Here is a 22,721-nt window from a genome sequence, read left to right as displayed (position 1 = left end):
ATGTGGATGCAGAATCACCTGAGTGGAGATACGGGCTACAAACAGGAAACTCCATTGAGATAAGTGTCTTTGACAAAAGGCAGGTTATTATCATTATGCAGAGACTGTCAGAGAGTATCTCAAAAATGGTGAAACTGGTCAAATGTTCACAAGCTACTGTAATGAGCACCTGTGGAAAGAGGCAGGAGGACAGTGAACCTACCTCTAGGTGCTAAATGGTGGGATGTCAACAACTCTTCACAGAATGTGGGTTTCGAAGGCCTGTCTGCCAGTAAAGTAGGATAGCTGGTGATCTGTGGCATCTCTGCCAAAAGAGCACAATGGTGATGCACACACAATTGTTTCGGAGCACACTGTTCATCGTACACTGTTGAACGTGGAACTCTGCAGTATACCACCCCTACATGTTCACATGTTGACCTAACGACATCATCAATTACAGCTGCAGTGAATTGCAGTGGGTACATGACCATCAGGATTCGACCATCGGTCAACGGAAACATGTCAGAGTGAATCACATTTTTGCTACATTAGGTTGATGGTCGTCTCGACAAATGCCACCATTGAGGCGAATTGCGGCTCGAAACGTGCAGCATGCCACGTATGCAGTCTGATGAGAGCAGTGTTATGCTATGGGAGATATTCTCCTGAGCTTGCTCGGGACCTGTGGTAGTAATCAGAGACATGCTGACAGCTGCAAACCACCTGCTTCCCTTCATGCTCAGTGTCTTCTCCAACAGCGATGTCATCTTCCAGCAGTATGATTGTCCATGTCTTGGAGCCAGAAAACTGTACAGTCATGTAAGGAGCATTATCGTGAACTCAAGTTGATATCTCGGTGACCAAATTTGTCTATACTGAGGCAGGTGAAACTCTGTCCTTGATATGTGTGTTTCAGGTTGGCAGGATAACAGTTTACCGAGTGAAGAATGAGAAGCATGTGGCGCCAGGTGTGTGGCATGAATCAGTCCCAGTGCAGTAATCACTTCCTGTCATGACGTCAAAGCTCCCACGTTGCTGGCTTTGTTTTGTGTGTACATAAACAACATGTATTGTGGTTGGTTTCTCCTGTGAGATTGCATTGTTCTATGCTTCAGGAAATTCTGACATGAGAAAAAAGTCACAGAAAAGAGATCATTCGTACAATATGTTGTGTCAAGATGTGCCACTAAACAGCCAGGCACTGGAGTTATTACAGAGAACTATTGAGTTTTATGAGCAGGGAGAGAATATGTAAGTATTGACGAACGGCCATCGGCTCCTGCCAATAAAGTAGTAAAACACACAGGAAAAACTCTTAGACTTATTGGAAGAACAGTAATAGGTAAGGGGGTGATACTGCAAAAGTTGAGAGATGGAGATGCGGGCCGTAATGATTCAGAGGCGTCTGGATTGGATAATGTAATTTTAGTAACTCCTGGAAAGAAGAAAAGGCAGCCTCACCCCCCCCCCCCCCCCCCACCCCAACAGACTTAGATTCCTTTCAGAGTGATGGTATTTGCAGTCATCTTTATGCTTACTGCAGCAGGAAAGAGTAGCCTACCATAGCAAAGTTGCAATTATCGTTAAAAGAAAGTGAACTTTTCAGGGGTGGGAAAACTTCATTGAAAATTGTGCTGAAAAGTATGGGTTTCCATTACAAAGTGCTAGATGGATGGAAAGTCCTGTTAGAAAAGATGCATACTGTAACAGTTCAAACCATATTCTTGCACAAAATTGTGGGCACGGACATTAATTCCATAAAATGGCTAGACAAAACATGGGTTAATGCCAGGGAAGCTGTCAGTAAATGATGGATGCACGATACTCCAAGCAGTAGTGGTCATCACACAATGGTAAGAGGAGCTAGATTAATTGTGGTCCATGCAGTTTTTTCCAGTAGTTTTGTTCCCGACACACTTTTAGCTTTTTGGTCGAAAAAGACAGGCAGTTACCATGAGGACATGGATCACACATGATTTTTTGAGTGGTTCAGGAACCTATTTTCATGGCACAAAGACTGTTCCATAAAATTTCAGGCATGCAGTCGCATATAAGAAGAAGCTCGAAATTTTATGGAACACCTTTTAAAATAGTTTTCAGTTCCTACAACAATTGTGATGGACAATGCTCCATATCATTCAGTGATAATGAACAAGGGCCCAACAACAAATGACCACAAAGAAGTTATGGTGCAGTGGTTACAGGCACAAAATATTGGTGCAGATATCAGCATGACGAAGTTTGTTATATTTGCTTGTTAATGAAAATAAGCCAATGATGCCTACTTACATAGTAGACGAAATCGCCAAGGAGCAGCATCATACTGTAATAAGGATGCCACAATATCACTGCCATTTCAATCGCACTGAGTTAGTATGGAGTGATTTGAAGACATATATAAAAAACAATAATAAGTCCTTTACAATATGAGAGGTGGAAAGGCTGTTGCATGAAGCTCTTGTGACTGTGGATGCAGCCTGAAGCAGAAAAAAGGTCGAGCACATTGAAAACTTATTCGAGCAGCACAGACATTGGAAGGTATCACTGGTGACAGTGAACAGCTAATGATTTATCTTGGTGATGACAACGATGAAGGTGGTTTCACCTCTGATTCCAACAACAGTGATGATGGGGAGCTGGATGCAATTGTGTCATTGTCACCATAAATTGATGAGTGAAAAGCTATGAACATTAGTTATTTATTGCATCAATGTCATAATAAAATGTAGGGTGAGAAGCTACAACCTTGGTTATTATTTATTTTGTAAACTATGTACCATACTGTTTTCAAGATACCGGTCATCATCAAACGCTTATTTCCTGTATTTCTTTGCTCCATTATCGAAGGCTTGTGCAATGTTATACTTGTATCTACAGTATAATGCAGTTGTTTATTTTCTGTCTTGTGGTAGCAACTCAAAAACAAATTGTTATTGCCCAGTAGCGTACATTTATGAAGTGGAGCAGAAATCCGTATCATCTGCTATTTATGTAGAGGCTGCTGTTGCAACATCGCTATTGCAGTATAACCAACCTAACTTGAGATAATGTGAACTGTCAAGTGCAATGTTTTACTGGCTCAGATATAATGTAAATCCTATGGAACCCATCTCGGTGGCCATCACCATGTATGAAAATCAATGGCCCATTATTTACACGAATTACATGACCTGTGTGTAGACATCTGATGCCACATACCTCCACAAATAAACTATCGGATCCCTGATATGCAGAACCTGTGATGCATTCATTTCAAAGGCAGACAACTTTACGTTTAAGCATGTCATGTCACCAGAGGTTGAACAACGTCCTCATTTCTGTCCTTGTATTCTTTTCACTCTTTCTTCAACAACCAAGTCTCTTACAACACTTTTGCAGACTGCATTGTGAGACAGTGTTGTCAAGACTTCTCTTTCCACAGTGGTTATTGTGTGGGTCCTACCTCCAACAACTAAAAATACTGTTTTCACCACCACAGGAGACTTCTCACTCATTACAAAATCATAACTGGGAAAAGAATGGTCAGATCAATCATCTCTGCCCATATTCAAAGTAAAATTAATAATCACATTTGGTTTAATTATTTCTCCTCTTTCCTTCCTTTTCCCCTTTCTATAAGTGAGTACTGAGTTATCTGCTTTTGTAGAAAGCATGGCAACAGTTTGTTTATCCTGCATGCCAGAGCCATCATTTTGTAATAGCAGAGGCATTTTATCTCATGTTTCTTTATATGTGCAACTCCTTTCTTGATCATAGCTGGAAGATTCTTGTTATTGGCCTGCATCATTCCTGTGAGTTGCACGTTCTGTTTCAATGGTTCTTCAGTTAAAAACTGTCCTACATGTTTTTACACTTTTGTAATGCCATATTCAGTAGCACACCATGGAAGCATTTCATTTCTTCTGCAGTAACATTTCTCCAGTCCCACCATACAGAACGCTGTGGAAGCAGGGTCACTATTGTTACTTTTACTGTAGCATACCTGTTCATTTTGTCTGCTATTTGTTGAAGTAGGTCATTTGTAAAAATTAAGTGAAACTAACAATATTATTACATTCCATCCTCAATTTTTTATTGTTTGATTTTAACTGAAACTAACCAACTGATGATGATGAAAGAGGACTAGCTTCACTGAAAACTCTCAGATCTATGACACTGCATCAAAACACCATTTGAAGCCATACCTCTGCAGAACACATCGTGCCTTGCTGGTAGTTGTGTTGCAGTAAGGAAGAAATACTGGTGGCCTGACCTCTTCCACTGACTCATGAAGTACCCTCTGCCTTCCCCTTTCTTCCATTTGTCTGCTTAAGGAGTGCTTTTAATCTGGCACTCGGCTTGATGGGTTCTGCCTTCTTACCCTCCCAAGACCTCTTCATAAATTCATAACACTTTTTCATTCCGTTCCCTCTGACTCTTATTTTAAAGCTTCTCCATAAATATGTCTTTCATTATCAAGTGCTCCAGAGGCTAGATGATTTATAACTGTTTTTACTGCGATGATCCTGTCTTCCAAATCTCCCCTAGTTTCAACTCGCCAGTTGATTTTCACTTTCTTAGGGATAATAATGTTGAGTATTATTTTGATAGATGTATTTTTGTCGATTCTATAAATGTGGTCATTGAATTTTGAGAACCTCTTTTGTACAGTGTTAGTTAGCTTCTCTATTCGCTAGTCAGATGTTCTTCACCTCATCCAACTTCCATTTTCTTGTGAGGATCCTCATATTTTTCTAAGTATCTTCCAATTCTGTAACTTTACAGTGCCCTCTCATGGCTATGGTCTCTGATCATATAGTGCCCCCAGAATTGTAATGTCACAATTTCAGATTAAGTGAAATTATTTGTTTGTTAGAGAGTTGTTCCACATCAAGTGGGTCAGTGGCCCACATCTAACCATTTGCAAACTGATGAAATTTTGCACATATGTTCTGTATACAATAAAATTGAACTTTGCATAATTTTCGCTCAGGATACACAGAACTTGTGGTTTCACATGGCTTTCTGTGGATGGCTCTAAAATATTATGTGAGCTCTAGCGCAATTGGGACAAATTTAAAGTGACTTAAAATTTAAACTAGTAGTAACATAAATAAGGTACACGGATCAGATGCACAATGTTTTGTGCTCCACACAATGTTAAAATTTCAAGACTGTGTGTGCTATGTGAGATGAAAACTGGGTAAAAATAAATCGTGGCAATTTTTCAACCATTTTATGACTAGTAATTTTTTGACAAACAACTTATGAGTGCCCTTTAGCAATTATGCAGAGAATTTACTTGTAATCAATTCTACCAAAGTGATACAGTCTTGTAAGTATTCTGGAAGATATTAATGTGTACTCATGGTTTTCTTCAGCAAATCTGTACATACTGTAAGGTCACATTGCTAAATATTATCATGTCCTATTTAAGGACAGCAGTGATTGAAAGGGAGTGTGACAGGGCTGTAGCCTATCCCCAATGCTATTCAATTGGTACACTGAGCAAGGAGTCAAGGAACCAATAAAATACAGAGTGTCCCAGGAGGAATGGTCAATATTCAGGGTTTGACAGGAATAGTGATTCGAAACAAAAAAGGCTAGTAGCCATGGACTCTAAAATGCATACCTTAGGAGCTTTGGGCACTTGTTCAGTACAAGGGATTTGTTTCACAATCATGAAGATGAACAAGTGCTCATGGCTCTTGACTTATGCACTTTAGAGTCAATGTTTACTACATTTTTTGCTCTGAATGAGCATCTTATCATCTCACTGAACACTGACGATTCCTTGTTGGACACCCTGTACATAAAGAGAGAATTAAAGTTCCAGCAGAAAAAATAATAATAAAAAACTTTGAGACTAACTGATGCCACTGTTATTGTGTCACAGACATCAAAGGACTCAGCAGAGTAGATGAATGGAATGGTTGTTGTTGTTGTTGTTGTTGTTGTTGTTGTGGTCTTCAGTCCTGAGACTGGTTTGATGCAGCTCTCCATGCTACTCTATCCTGTGCAAGCTTCTTCATCTCCCAGTACCTACTGCAGCCTACATCCTTCTGAATCTGCTTAGTGTATTCATCTCTTGGTCTCCCTCTAAGATTTTTACCCTCCACGCTGCCCTCCAATAGTAAATTGGTGATCCTTCGATGCCTCAGAACGTGTCCTACCCACCGATCCCTTCTTCTAGTCAAGTTGTACCACAAACTCCTCTTCTCCCCAGTTCTATTCAATACCTCCTCATTAGGTATGTGATCTACCCATCTAATCTTCAGCATTCTTCTGTAGCACCACATTTCGAAAGCTTCTATTCTCTTCTTGTCCAAACTATTTATCGTCCATGTTTCACTTCCATACATGGCTACACTCCATACAAATACTTTCAGAAACGACTTCCTGACACTTAAATCTATACTCGATGTTAACAAATTTCTCTTCTTCAGAAACACTTTCCTTGCTATTGCCAGTCTACGTTTTATATCCTCCCTACTTCGACCATCAACAGTTATTTTGAAACTTCCTGGCAGATTAAAACTGTGTGCCCAACCAAGACTCGAACTCGGGAACTTTGCCTTTCGCGGGCAAGTGCTCTACCAACTGAGCTACCGAAACACGACTCCCATCCGGTACTCACAGGTTCACTTCTGCCAGTATCTCGTCTCCTACCTTCCAAACTTTACAGAAGCTCTCCTGCGAACCTTGCAGAACTAGCTCTCCTGAAAGAAAGGATATTGCAGAGACATGGCTTAGCCACAGCCTGGGGGATGTTTCCAGAATGAAATTTTCACTCTGCAGCGGAGTGTGCGCTGATATGAAACTTTCAATATCCTTTCTCTCAGGAGTGCTAGTTCTGCAAGTTTCGCAGGAGAGCTTCTGTAAAGTTTGGAAGGTAGGAGACGAGATACTGGCAGAAGTAAAGCTGTGAGTACCGGACGTGAGTCGTGCTTTGGTAGCTCAGTTGGTAGAGCACTTGCCCGCGAAAGGCAAAGGTCCCGAGTTCGAGTCTCGGTCAGGCACACAGTTTTAATCTGCCAGGAAGTTTCATATCAGCACACAATCCGCTGCAGAGTGAAAATTTCATTCTGGAAACAGTTATTTTGCTCCCCAAATAGCAAAACTCCTTTACTACTTTCAGTGTCTCATTTCCCAATCTAATTCCCTCAGCATCACCCGACTTAATTCGACTACATTCCATTATCCTCGTTTTGCTTTTGTTGATGTTCATCTTATACCCTCCTTTCAAGACACCGTCCATTCCGTTCAACTGCTCTTCCAAGTCCTTTGCTGTCTCTGACAGAATTACAAAGTCATTGGCGAACCTCAAAGTTTTTATTTCTTCTCCGTGGATTTTAATACCTACTCTGAATTTTTCTTTTGTTGCCTTTACTGCTTGCTCAATATACAGATTGAATAACATCAGGGAGAGGCTACGACCCTGTCTCACTCCCATCCCAACCGCTGCTTCCCTTTCGTGTCCCTCGACTCTTATAACTGCCATCTGGTTTCTGTACAAATTGTAATTAGCCATTCGCTCCCTGTATTTTACCCCTGCCACCTTCAGAATTTGAAAGAGTATTCCAGTCAACATTGTCAAAAGCTTTCTCCACGTCTACAAATGCTAGGAACGTAGGTTTGCCTTTACTTAGTCTAGTTTCTAAGATAAGTCGTAGGGTCAGTATTGCCTCACGTGTTCCCATATTTCTACAGAATCCAAACTGATCTTCCCTGAGGTTGGCTTCTACCAGTTTTTCCATTCGTCTGTAAAGAATTCGCATTAGTATTTTGCAGCCATGACTTATTAAACTGACAGTTCAGTAATTTTCACATTTCTCAACGCCTGCTTTCTTTGGGATTGGAATTGTTATATTCTTCTTGAAGTCTGAGGGTATTTCGCCTGTCTCATACATTTTGCTCACCAGATGGTAGAGTTTGGTTAGGACTGGCTCTCCCAAGTCCGCCAGTAGTTCTAATGGAATGTTGTCTACTCCCGGGGCCTTGTTTCGACTCGGGTCTTTCAGTGCTCTGCCAAACTCTCCACGCAGTATTGTATCTCCCATTTCATCTTCATCTACATTCTCTTCCCTTTCTATAACATTGCCCTCAAGTACATCGCCCTTGTATAGACCCCCTATATATTCCTTCCACCTTCCTGCTTTCCGTTCTTTGCTTAGAACTGGGTTTCCATCTCAGCTCTTGATATTCATGCAAGTGGTTCTCTTTTCTCCAAAGGTCTCTTTAATTTTCCTGTACGCAGTATCTATCTTACCCCTAGTGAGATAAACCTCTACATCCTTACATTTATCCTCTAGCCAGCCCTGCTTAGCCATTTTGCACTTCCTGTCGATCTCATTTTTGAGACGTTTGTATCCCTTTTGCCTGTTTCATTTACTGCATTTTTGTATTTTCTCCTTTCATCAATTAAATTCAGTATTTCGTCTGTTACCCAAGGGTTTCTACTAGCCCTCATCTTTTTACCTACTTTATCATCTGCTGCCTTCACTACTTCATCCCTCAAAGCTACCCATTCTTCTTCTACTGTATTTCCTTCCCCCATTCCTGTCAATTGTTCTTTTATGTTCTCCCTGAAACCCTGTGCAACCTCTGGTTTAGTCAGTTTATTTAGGTCCCATCTCCTTAAATTCCCACCTTTTTGCAGTTTCTTCACTTTTAATCTACATGGAATGGTTAGTGTCTTGAAAAGATATTATAAGATGAACAGCAACAAAAGTAAATGAGGGTATGGAATGTATGGTCACTTTGAATCAGGTCATGCAGTGAGAAAATGAGACACTAAAACTAGTAGATGAGTTAAGACATTTTGGGCAGCAAAATAATTAATGCTAGCTGAAGTAGAGAGGATATAAAATGCAAACTGGCAATAGTAAGAAAAGTGTTCCTGAAAAAGATGAAGTTCTGAATGCTGAATATATGTTTAAGAATTAGGAAGTAATTTTTCTGAAGGCATTTGTCTGGAGTGTAGCTTTGTAGGGAAGGAAAATGTTGACGATATGCAGTTCACACAAGGAGAGAACAGAAGCCTTCAAAGTGCACTGCTACACAAGACTGCTGAAGGTTACATGGGCAGATGGCATAACTAATGAGGATGTATTGAACTGAATCAGTGAGAAAAGAAATTTGTGGCACAATTTGACTAAAAGAAGAGATCAGTTGACACAAAACATCTTGAGGCATCATCAGCTTGTTAATGGTGGGGGGCGGGGGGGGGGGGGGGGGGGTAGCTGTAAAGGGAGACCTCGGCTGGACTACAGGAGGTAGGTTATGTTGCAAAGGTTCATTCAGCGATGAAGAGGCTGGCAGAAGATAGACTAGCATGGAGAGTTTCATCAAATCAGTCTTCAGACTGAAGACTGCAGCAACAACATCATTTTTGTTTCAATACAAACCACATTTTTTTGCACTAGAAAAGGTTTTTGTTTGTTTTGGAGACCCTCCGGATAAGGTTAAAGGGATGAACTCCTGACAAAGAAAATGCATCCAAATGAAGAAAGCTCACAATAACTGTGTCCATTCTGCCAGAATGATGTTTATGTGAAATCTGTTGCTCTCTTACAATCTTGAAAGGCTTCAGATGCCGACAGTGTTGCTGACAAACAGGTGGAAACTGCAGAAAGGGTCAAATCAATTTTGCCAAGCCTTCTCAGAGGTTTGATAGATGATACATTTCTATAGCAAAATTGAAAAGCTTACATCTGAAATACATTTGTTCCAGCTAGGACAATATTTGATACTGAAGCTGGTAACCACACATCTACAATTATGTCGCAAACAGCTCATTTGTGGACCCATATCTACTGGGACAATTTTGCTTCTTTCACACTAGTCACTTTATACTATTAGATGTGATTAATGCCCAGATTTACATGCAAATGTGTGATGCAGTCATGTTTGCACAATTTTGCCATTTGGGGAGTAAATGCACATTCTGACAGTTTTGTCAATACACCTGCATGAAGTTAGACAGTTATACTGCATACTGTATCATTTTTCTGGCCTCAGATCATACACTGCAATAACTTGCATGACAGCACGATTATTAACATTTTCGCTATATGAATTATGCTGGAAGTGCAGAACATCAGTAATTCTACAAATTTTTGTTACAGTCTGTTAACTCATAGTGAGCTTGAGTGTCCCAGGTTCAGATGGGTGGATGTCAATAGAAAACAATACATTTTGTGTCAAAAAATGTAAATGAAATTGGGGTCATACTGTTATTAAGTGATGCTGTCTCGTATATGGTTATGGCAAGGAACATAATTAAAATATTTTATCCTAATACACTAAAGCATATTACATGTTTAGCCCACATGATACACTGTGTAGATGACACAGTGAGTCGAACATATGACAATGTGAATAAGCTGATATCCTCGATAAACAAGGTAAATAGACACACAAAAACAAAGGTTTGATAAGTCAGACAGCATTAATTAAAGTCACATGCTGACTTTTTTCCTACTGAAGGCATCCTTGAAAGCACCTGTGCCACCACACCCTATTTTAACCAGATGGGGTATCTGAATGAATCCCACCATCTTTTACTGTGAGAATTTTGATGACAATAAGTTGGTACGAAACCATACATTCCCACAAATTTATTGAAGTTAACACCTGTTTGCTTCATTCTATTGAAAAACATTAAGTTACTGTCTGCTGATTGTTTTTTCCACTTTTGGTTCATAGACACTTTCAAAGTTACTAATGCAGTTTGTGGAAGTGGCATTCAAGACCCAACTTACATCAAATCAGATGTTGTGCATTTGTCAGCAGCAATAAGTTGGAAGCCACATGTAATTGATGGAATCTATGACAAGTACCGAAGAGGTTGAAAAATCTTTGCAATCATTCTGTGTAAAAGTGAGTGTTGCGGCAAAACATAAAAAATAAAAGTTATTACAGCAAATCCTGATTCTGAATTTTTGAAGTTAACAAACAAATATAAGTGCTCCTAAAATAGTGTAACACGTCTTGGATTTATTTTATGAGCATAACATGGAATCACAGGAGCAATGACATACACGACATAAAAAATAATCCATAAAATACTTGAAAATAGCCTAAAGCTGAAACTGTACAATCGTATCTGAAATAAAAAGAACCGCAGCTGAGAGCGTCATGAAATTTTTCAAAAAAATAATCACAGTGAAAATGATATGACCTGTCCAAAATTTCTTCATTTCAGTACACATCTGTCAGTTCTTGTGATACAGAAAGGTCATTTTCCATGTACAAAAATGTTCTGTCTGAGAAATGCAAGAGACTACATGACAAAAATTGTAGAAATGGCTGTTGTGTCCTATTTTAGAAGAAAATAGAAACAAATACAGAACTGAATTTTGGTACCAAATGTTTTTATTGTTTTGCTGCTTCAATGTGCATGCTTAAATATGAAATACTGCTTGAATGCAAGCACATTTTAATACTTGACCAAAATACAGGTTCTAGTTATGATATATCATGGATACTTCCAGCCTGTACTTAGTGTCAGTAGTGACAAATTCAAACAATCAGTTCTTTTATTTTTCATTATTCAATCATACAAGCATTTTGCAATGCCATAAATGGTTTCAACCAGCAAATGATCATCTTTAGACTAAAGACACTGTGAAGGAACACTAGTGTTCACTCACAAAATTTTTATTCTATATCTTCTTTTTCATACTAATAAGCTATGGTTTTCTCTTCCTGCTTGCAGGACCACATTTTATAATTTTGTATTTCATCACAATACATAGTTAATGCCGCACCAACGATGTGGTGGTGCCTCATGTGGGCAGTAATGACAACTGGAAGAGTATGATGGATTGACGGAACGGAGCCATTGGCCGACATATGGCACTAGTGGACTGGTAGCGTCAGGCAGTGATACCAACAGACATTAAAGTGAATTAACTGTGTTACTGTCTCTTTGGTGAGATAGAAAAGACAATACATTATACATGAAAAAGAATGTAACTTGAGATGCTCAGCCATTTTGTCAATGTATGAAGCATAAATTAATGTTAAAAGTGAAAGATAAAAATGTATTGTTTTGTCTTTGGCTTTCTCTGTGCTGAAAAAGGAATGGTATGTCAACTATACTGAAATTTGCGACTATTGCACCTTGTCTCAAAAAAATATAAAAAGTAATTCAACACTGCTGTTTTCTATTAAAAAGAAAATAATCTAGCTAGTTAATTTGGCATATTATCAGAGTCTACTGTAGTGAGCAAACTGAGTGGAAATTAACTTTGAGTTTCATTTGCAGTAATATTACTTCATGACAAGTTAGACTACTGCAAAGAATTATCATCGTGCAGTGCACTGATTTTTTTCCTCTCTTCACTGACATTGCCAAAAAAGCACAATGAAAAAAAAAATCAAGGCTTTTCCATACTGCTCACTCGTGGCAAAATGAAAATTCTAAAAGCAGCATGAAGTTTTTTACTGTAAAAGTTTCCTTACTGTGTAACTGGATAAAGCCTCTCATGAAAAAGTAAATAGCAATATACTCACATGATGCTCTCACCATAATTAATATTTTTGTCTCTGGTAGTGAACACTTACAGATGACAAGTTCAACAATTTCAATTTGGAACTGTTATTTGCAAGGCTTCATAAAGGAACTCGCAGCACGTGCTGCAAGCAGTGTGCATTGTATTATCAAAAATACAGTGCAGTACAACGCGAGAGTATTATTGAAGAAGAGAGGATATAAAATGCAGACTGGCAATGGCAAGGAAAGCGTTTCTGAAGAAGAGAAATTTGTTAACATCGAGTATTGATTTAAATGTCAGGAAGTCGTTTCTGAAAGTATTTGTATGGAGTGTAGCCATGTACGGAAGTGAAACATGGACGATAAATAGTTTGGACAAGAAGATAATAGAAGCTTTCAAAATGTGGTGCTACAGAAGAATGCTGAAGATTAGATGGGTAGATCACATAACTAATGAGGAGGTATTGAATAGAATTGGGGAGAAGAGAAGTTTGTGGCACAACTTGACTAGAAGAAGGAATCAGTTGGCAGGACATGTTCTAAGGCATCAAAGGATCACCAGTTTAGTATTGGAGGGCACCGTGGAGGGTAAAAATCTTAGAGGGAGACCAAGAGATGAATACCGTATTTACTCGAATCTAAGCCGCACTTTTTTTCCGGTTTTTGTAATCCAAAAAACCGCCTGCGGCTTAGAATCGAGTACAAAGTAAGCAGAAGTTCTGAAAAATGTTGGTAGGTGCCGCCACAACTAACTTCTGCCGTCGAATATATGTAGCGCTACACAGGCATGCTTTGCAGGCAGAAAGATAAATATTAGAGCCAAAACCTCTGCGTCAGTAAATAAATTTAAAAAAAGGTGGAAGACGAGCTTTTTTCTCCGCCCCGAGTTTCGACCACTGCATTTTCATACATTATCCAACGAAGTAAATACAAATGCCGTATTGTTCATCTTCGAATGTGGCAGCATTTCAATGTACTACGAAAATCCGACTGGCAAGACTGTTTGGGATGTTTGTCAATATGGCCAACTCTACGTTCTGAATTTTTTTCCTACATGTGAAAAGAGATGGTTGCAAATAGGAACTTTTATGAATTGTGAATCACATGCAGTATTCTCTTCACCATAAGAATAATACGAATGTAAACATTTTGCCATGTATTCTTTCGTGTTTGCTGCTATCTCATTTAAATCCTGCCTGCCTAATAAACTACGAAACTAGAGTGAGACAACAGCAAACGTGGAAGAATATACATATCATGTCATGTTTATATTCATATTATTCTTATGCCTAGTAGTGATACAGTCAGAAATGAAGCACGGCAATTGACTAGATTTTTAAATCTAAGATGACTCTAATTTCTGTGCAGAATGTAATGTATGAGAGGGGCGTCTGCAAAGATTTTCAACGGAGAAAAATTTTCGCTAAACTCTCGTCCAGAACATCTTCTATCATATGCAGTCTATTATTTGGTTTTTTCTGATCATTATCAAAGAAAGCAGCAAAGAAAACAAATAGCAGTCTCTTGCCATTGTTTCGCTGATGAGACGATTCCTTCTTTTTTAAAAAAAAAAGGCGGCGGTAGCGCGCACAAAAGCAAGCCATGCCGCGAGTGGCGGCAGGTCATAAACACGCACTATCAGAATGCGACAAACAATGCATGACACAGTAAAATAATGCATTTTCAGCTTAGAGTGACGTAAACACCTATAATAAAGAGAACGGCACTTATCAGATCAAAGAAAAATAAGCAATCACTTCAAACCAGACGAAGCACGTGAAAAAGGAAGGGTACCTGTATAAATACGGACGGAACACCTGATGCATAGCAATGGCTACCTGGTAAAGCTTAACTGCTAAGCTTACGACTCGAAACAAACTACTGTAGCTGTATTGTCATTCATTCGACCTAAATTGTGTCTCATATTACAATGGACCAACTTTGTTTCGATTTGGAGGTGCGGCCTAAAACTTTTCTCTCCCCTTGAATCTTGAGTCTCAAATTTCAGGTGCGGCTTAAATTCGGGAATTTTTTTTTTTTTTTCCTTGATTTCGAGTCTCATTTTTCAGGTGTGGCTTAGATTCGAGTAAATACGGTACGTCATATAACTAATGAGGAGGTATTGAATAGAATTGGGGAGAAGATAAATTTGTGGCACAACTTGACTAGAAGAAGGGATCAGTTGGCAGGACATGTTCTAAGGCATCAAAGGATCACCAATTTAGTATTGGAGGGCAGCGTGGAGGGTAAAAATCGTAGAGGGAGACCAAGAGATCAATACACTAAGCAGATTCAGAAGGATGTAGGTTGCAGTAGGTACTGGGAGATGAATAAGCTTGCACAGGATAGAGTAGCATGGAGAGCTGCAGCAAACCAGTCTCAGTACTGAAGACCACAACAACACATCTCTGGGATTTGTGAAGACAACTGCACAAAAACTACTGTGTGTCATGCACATGAAAATGAACAAATCTGTAAAGAGGAGATGCACCCCATTAGTTCCATCAGCTACCACAACACAGTACCACAAGTACTATCAACAACAAATGAAGACTCCAATGTAACGGATGCAGACCATGTAGAGTACGTAGTATTTCACAGTTCACTGCTCGGTAAAGATGACATTTTCAGAAGAGCAACAAGTTTTGTAGTTGGACAGTATTTTCCCAGTCATTTACATGCACATGTCATAGACACGTTTTCTGGTAAATACCCATATGCCACAGTGGCCAACAATTCAACAGTAACAACATTAATCATCTATTTCTGTGACTGCAGATCAGTTACAGACGAGAAGAGATCCGGAAGGCCAGCCACTCTGAAAGATGCTAAATTGGCTGAGATGGAGGATGCATTCACATTCAAAATCTTGAAGACAGTATCTGCCCAGTCTCAGATATTGATGCTCAAAAAGAAGTTAAAACTTCATGAATGTTCATGGTGTACATGAATTGATGGCGCATGGTTGTTGTGTATCAATACATCACTAAATAGTTCACTTCGTTTCTTAAGGCAGATGAACAGGATTGTAAGTTACTGCACAGCAGTGGCAGCTGTCACTTTTCTAATGAAACAACTCATTTGTTACGTGAAAATTTTGGTGATCGAATGATGATGATGATGATGATGATGAATAATCTCCAATGGATTACGGACCCCACGTTCTCCTGATTTAACACCTCAAAGCTTCTTCCTGTGGAGGCTACCTTAAAGGATGGGTCTATACCAGTGGTTTCCAAGAGGTGGTCCACGGACCCCCAGGGGTCTGTGAGCTATGCCAGAGGGGTCCACAAGATGCTATTAGAATAAAAATTATTAAATATATTTCATATGATAACACATTTTTTGTTATGGCCGCTTCCTGCACGAGCAGAGCTTTAGCGAATGCTAACTTCTGTGTCTAGCATCTTCTAGAGCCAACTGACACTAACACACTCTAGTGCAAAACTAGAATTTAATAGAGGCAAATAGTTCTGCTGTATGCCGTTAGACAGCGTGCACTGCCTCTTTGCAGCTGACAACTGACAGTCACTTTACACAGAAACTCGCATTTCAGATGACAATCGGCCACTGTTAATTTATTGCCAGTGCTTTCACAGACCATGTTGTTTACATATTCAATATTCTGTATTAAAACAGTAGTGTTTGTAAAGTGTTGTTTTTCACGGAAGCTACAGTTCGCGTAATTAAAAATGGACCATTGATTAAAAAGTGGCTCGTAAAAATGAGAAAGGCCCACAGAAATAAAGGACTCAAAGGTCAGACTGAACTCATCTCATTAAGAACTGAAAATTAAAACTAACTGTGTACTGATGGAGTACTCTGTTGTAACTGCATTTTTTCAAATAAATAATACCTTGTATGAAATTAGTGTTTTCTTATTTTTCACACATGTCTACTCAATGCAATCTCAAGTGCAGTACACTTGAAACACCAATACACTCAGTTTTAATTTTTTTCCTGTCATTTTCAGTTCATACTCAATTTTTATTTTTTTTAAGGGGTTTGTTATACTAGACACCCAGATTTGAAGACAAAGATTTTGAGCAATAATCAAAAATTTAACAATAACAATGATGGCTAAATTGAAAAAGTTTTAAGTTCAATATTTTTTAAATAACGAATATGTCAATGTCTTTTTCTAAGTACAAAAAATAGAAAACGTATAAAAAGACTCCTAATTTGGCTTTTTTAAGTACTTGATACTGTGATATGACAAGGTACCAATCGTGCCCGATGAGGGGGTCCTCGAGAAAATTTTGTTGGGAATACCTGGTCTATACAGAGAGCTGCACATATTGGCAGAATTGAAAAATCAACATGGCAATGAAGATTAACAACATCAGTAATAATGTGCTGCGCAAAGAGGCTTCAAGCACAGGAAAGTGGGTTTGTGCATGTGATACTGAACAGGGCAACAAATTTCGAGTACATGTAATAAAAATTTGTGTGAAGTTCTGAAATAATATACATAAATTACTTTATTTCTTTTTATGTGGACAACTTTTCAATCACCCAGTACAAGGCATACAGAAAAATGACGTCGGCAGCTAAAGCTTCTTTCCAAGTTTCAATTCATAATGGACACAGTGGAGAGCACACCACTAGGGAGCAGGTGTGTTGGAACATGTACACGAATCATCTGTTCTGTACGGTCACACCAAATAACTTTGCACCTGCAGACAGGCAACTCAATGAACACCTTTCCAAAGTGGGCTGCTGCCGTTGCAACTCTCAGGGTAGCAGCAGGTGACATTTGCCATGTCACAAAATGGTTCCATCTTGAACACCTGTAATGTGCGGTAAAAACTTGGAGGCATAATGTATCTAATGACACAGGGCTATTACAAATGACTGAAGCGATTTCATAAATTCACTGTAGCTCCATTCATTGACATATGGTCACGACACACTACAGATACGTAGAAAAACTCATAAAGTTTTGTTTGGCTGAAGCCACACTTCAGGTTTCTGCCGCCAGAGCACTCGAGAGCGCAGTGAGACAAAATGGCGACAGGAGCCGAGAAAGCAAATGTCGTGCTTGAAATGCACTCACATCAGTCAGTCATAACAGTGCAACGACACTTCAGGACGAAGTTCAACAAAGATCCACCAACTGCTAACTCCATTCGGCAATGGTATGCGCAGTTTAAAGCTTCTGGATGCCTCTGTAAGGGGAAATCAACGGGTCGGCCTGCAGTGAGCGAAGAAACGGTTGAACGCGTGCGGGCAAGTTTCACGCGTAGCCCGCGGAAGTCGACGAATAAAGCAAGCAGGGAGCTAAACGTACCACAGCCGACGGTTTGGAAAATCTTACGGAAAAGGCTAAAGCAGAAGCCTTACCATTTACAATTGCTACAAGCCCTGACACCCAATGACAAAGTCAAATGCTTTGAATTTTCGACGCGGTTGCAACAGCTCGTGGAAGAGGATGCGTTCAGTGCGAAACTTGTTTTCAGTGATGAAGCAACATTTTTTATTAATGGTGAAGTGAACAGACACAATGTGCGAATCTGGGTGGTAGAGAATCCTCACGCATTCGTGCAGCAAATTTGCAATTCACCAAAAGTTAACGTGTTTTGTGCAATCTCACGGTTTAAAGTTTACGGCCCCTTTTTCTTCTGCGAAAAAAACGTTACAGGACACGTGTATCTGGACATGCTGGAAAATTGGCTCATGCCACAACTGGAGACCGACAGCGCCGACTTCATCTTTCAACAGGATGGTGCTCCACTGCACTTCCATCACGATGTTTGGCATTTCTTAAACAGGAGATTGGAAAACCGATGGATCGGTCGTGGCGGAGATCACGATCAGCAATTCATGTCACGACCGCCACGCTCTTCCGACTTAACCCCGTGCGATTTCTTTCTGTGGGGTTATGTGAAAGATTCAGTGTTTAAACCTCCTCTACCAAGAAACGTGCCAGAACTGCGAGCTCGCATCAACGATGCTTTCGATCTCATTGATGGGGACATGCTGCGCCGAGTGTGGGAGGAACTCGATTATCGGCTGGATGACTGCCGAATCACTAAAGGGGCACGTATCGAACATTTGTGAATGCCTAAAAAAACTTTTTGAGTTTTTGTATGTGTGTGCAAAGCATTGTGAAAATATCTCAAATAATAAAGTTATTGTAGAGCTGTGAAATCGCTTCAATCATTTGTAATAACCCTGTATATGTCTGTTTTCTGTATGTCTCGTACTAATATCCACACACACACACACACACACACACACACTCTCTCTCTCTCTCTCTCTCTCTCTCTCTCTCTCTCTCTCTCTATCTCTCTCTCTCTCTCTCTCTCTTTGTGATTTTTCCAAAATTTAGACAAACTCTGTTCAAAGGGACAGAAACGAGGTGTGGTACCTGCAAAGATTCAGAGACCGGAGCTGCCCGAGGAACCCGAGAGTGCCGAAGGTGTCCCCGTCGAAGCTGTCACAGTCCGCGAGATTGAGAGTGCGGAGGCGCACCCAGGGACGGAGGAAGGAGAGGTCGCGGAGGCGCCGATTGCCCGCGAGGTTCGCTTCCTCCAGCGAGGCGAGCCGGCACGCCGCCCCGGCCAGGCGCTCCCCCTCCAGGGCGCAGCCGTCCAGCACCAGCCTGCGCAGGGCGGGTCCCACGGCGAGGCCGTCCAGTCGCACGCCGTGACAGCGGGACAGCTCGAGCTCCTCGAGGCCGGCCGGGAGGAAGTCGACGGCGGGCAGCGTCGCGACGGAGCTGACGCGCAGGCGGCGGAGGTCGCCCAGGTCGGCCAGCCCCGCGAGGCCGCGCGCGCCCAGCCTCTCCGTCCACTGCAGGTGCAGCCGCTCCAGGTGCGGGCAGCCGCGGCACGCCGCCAGCAGGGGACCGTCCATCTCGACGCCCCGACTGCTCGCGCCCTCCACCGTCAGCGAGCGCAGCTCCGCCAGCAGTCCGGAACCCAGCAGCCGCGCCAAGGCATCTGACAGTTCCGCGGACGGCCAGTCCGTCACGCCGTTGTCGACAGTCAGGGACCTCAGCTGTGGCGTACACCTTCCGGACGTTAAAGGTGAACCGTTACAGCCCGGCTTTGATACTACAAGGATACACTTGAAACTTCCTGTCAGATTAAAACTGTGTGCCCGACCGAGACTCGAACTCGGGACCTTTGCCTTTCGCGGGCAAGTGCTCTACCACCTGAGCTACCGAAGCACGACTCACGCCCGGTACTCACAGCTTTACTTCTGTCAGTATCTCGTCTCCTACCTTCCAAACTTTACAGAAGCTCTCCTGCGAACCTTGCAGAACTACCACTCCTGAAAGAAAGGATATAGCGGAGACATGGCTTAGCCACAGCTTGGGGGATGTTTCCAGAATGAGATTTTCATTCTGCAGCAGAGTGTACGCTGATATGAAACTTCCTGGCAGATTAATTCTTCTTTCAGGATTGCTATTTCTGCAAGGTTCGCAGGAGAGCTTCTGTAAAGTTTGGAAGGTAGGAGACGAGATACTGGCAGAAGTAAAGCTGTGAGTACCGGGCGTGAGTCGTGCTTCGGTAGCTCAGATGGTAGAGAACTTGCCCGTGAAAGGCAAAGGTCCCGAGTTCGAGTCTCAGTCAGGCACACAGTTTTAATCTGCCAGGAAGTTTCATATCAGTGCACACTCCGCTGCAGAGTGAAAATCTCATTCTGGAAACATCCCCCAGGCTGTGGCTAAGCCATGTCTCCGCTATATCCTTTCTTTCAGGAGTGCTAGTTCTGCAAGTTTCGCAGGAGAGCTTCTGTAAAGTTTGGAAGGTAGGAGACGAGATACTGGCAGAAGTAAAGCTGTGAGTACCGGGCGTGAGTCGTGCTTCGGTAGCTCAGATGGTAGAGCACTTGCCCGTGAAAGGCACAGGTCCCGAGTTCGAGTCTCGGTCGGGCACACAGTTTTAATCTGCCAGGAAGTTTCATATCAGCGCACACTCCGCTGCAGAGTGAAACTCGCATTCTGGGAGGATACACTTATTTTTGCAACATGTCAAGTAACTAGCTCAGATTCATGTAGGAGTATGTGAGATTAGTTAGATCCTGTTTACACTCCATGCACCCAAAAATGAAGGAATTTTTGTGGTTGTGGAACACGTCAGAAAGTATATCACAAAAAACAAAGGACATCTGAATATAACAGTCAGTTTCCTGATCACCTCTCAGGAGATTGTCAAGATACATGAATACGTTACAATACACTGGAACCACTAATATTTATATAATTAATACACTGTCAGTATGAAATCTAGTTATGCACTATTAATAAATTTATCATACACAAAATAGCTAATGTTGACTCTTGTGACCAAGCCCTGACAAAACTGAAATCTAGCAGACATTTTTACTTAAGGTGCTCTAACAATCCCTGTTTTCATTTATAGAGTTGCAGGTGTTCTCTACTAAAACATCTTTCAAACGCTGTTTAAATTGTGCTTTATATGAAGCAAAGTTTTTAATGGTTGTTGGTAGTTTATTGAAAATCTGTGTTCCTGACTACTGGATCCATTTTTGGAACGAGGTAAGTGATTTTTAGGTCTTTATATAGATTGTTCTTATTCCTAGTGTTGACACTATGTATTGAGCTATTGGTTGGAAACAGGCACATAATATTTGCAAATAATTTCATCAAGGAACAAACATACTGAGGAGCAGTGGTTAGAATACCCAGTTCTTTGAATTTATTGAATTTACACCACTAACAAGACTTATACGTTTTTGCACTTGAAAAACTTTGGCATGGTTTGACGAGTTACCCCAAAATATAATCTCGTATGACATAATAGAGTGAAGGTAAGGAAATGTTTGGTAAAGCACTCACTACACTGTATCAAGTATTACACTATAATATATTTCTGATTGCGTTTATTTCTTTCACATTTATCACCTCTTATCCAAAACTAACTGAAATTTGTAGGACGTGATATCATCAGGTAATAGACAGATGGTGATCTGCATTACTTACTACAAATTTTAATTGTTCAATCACAATATATTGTCATAACAACTACACGATAACGGGTTTCGATTGACTAGTGACCATCTCCGATTATGCTTACACTGTAATTGTTACCAAAGTACAGTACTAACCACGGCAAATCCGTCACTACGTGTAACTTGCCAATATGCATAGGCTGGTCAAAGCCTGACTCTTAGCATAAAAAACAATCAAGAGACTAATTGCTGTGTGTGCTTGCCCATGACAACCACAATTTAGTAATTATAACTGACAGGTGGTGCACAAAGGCACACAGTTCAAATTTTGTAACACTACAGGAAAGTTCCATCATGATGATACTAATAAAATTATATATTTTTGTTCTTGTCTCCATATTTTTTAAGTGTTATCATAATGTTAGTCTTTTTTATATGTGTGTTTCGAGATTGTAGCTGTGTGCCTTCCTGTACTGCCTATCAGTTATAAATAGTAAACTGTGGTGGTTGCGATCAATTGTGTGTAGCGATTCATCTCCTACGTGTTTTTTGATGCTAACGGTCATGCTTTGACCAGCCTCTGGCCATTGCTAAGTTATGATTAGTGTGGTTAATTGAGACAAGTTATTAAAATTGTAAGTAGGTCCATACTTAATAATCTTTAACATATTTTACATGTTATTTGGTTATAACACTAACTGTGGTTAACTCCATAGTTTGATAGCAATTATAACTTAAGCATGGCATGTTACTATTAATGTTTTAATACTTCTACAAAAATGTATGTTGTTTAAATATTCTTAGGAGGTTTTGACATTAACTAAAAGGCAATTTTTATGTTGCTTTCTTTAGATCTGGGGACGGGTGCTATTTAATTGGTACCATGTTTGAGGAAACTGAATGTGCTCTGTGTATCGAAGTTGGATACACTATTTCATTTCCAGGATTACAAAACTTGATAATTTGGAATTTTGTGTATACACACTCCGTTGAAATAAAAATTTGCAATGTAGAAAGACGATAATTCAGTCATGTAATCCAGCTTTTGCATGAAAAATGGAAAACTGTCAAATAAAATTTTTAGAAAGAAATTGAGACCAGTTATTAAAATTGTTCATAGGTCCATACTTGCACATTTCAAAAGCAATTGTTTAACATTCATACCTTAAGAACTTTTGTGGAAGAAATTGTATTAGAAAACAAATGGTGTCAAACATTTTCCTCATTATTCATAGGATAGCACTTCGTAATGTTCTGCAAAATTATATCCATTTGATCACAAAACAGCTTCCTGCTTCTTAGGCCATCTTCAGGTGACAACTAAAGGTCACAAACACAG

At 40.3% G+C, this 22,721-nt stretch overlaps 1 protein-coding gene across 1 annotated transcript in view; it reads right to left on the bottom strand.

The window, feature by feature from the left end:
* The window catches only part of LOC126108190 (F-box/LRR-repeat protein 14-like), a 66,285-nt gene that overhangs the window by 6,126 nt on the left and 37,438 nt on the right, over positions 1 to 22,721 (bottom strand). The window contains exon 3 of the mRNA XM_049913429.1: positions 18,831 to 19,475. Within this exon, the coding sequence (XP_049769386.1) occupies positions 18,831 to 19,475 (645 nt within the window). The remainder of the gene's footprint in view (positions 1 to 18,830; positions 19,476 to 22,721) is intronic.

The sequence above is a fragment of the Schistocerca cancellata genome, chromosome 11 (genome assembly GCF_023864275.1).
Source record: "Schistocerca cancellata isolate TAMUIC-IGC-003103 chromosome 11, iqSchCanc2.1, whole genome shotgun sequence".
Taxonomy (NCBI): Eukaryota; Metazoa; Arthropoda; class Insecta; order Orthoptera; family Acrididae; genus Schistocerca; species Schistocerca cancellata.
Note: the sequence above shows the minus strand (reverse complement) of the source record. Positions and strands in the feature narration are given on the sequence as shown.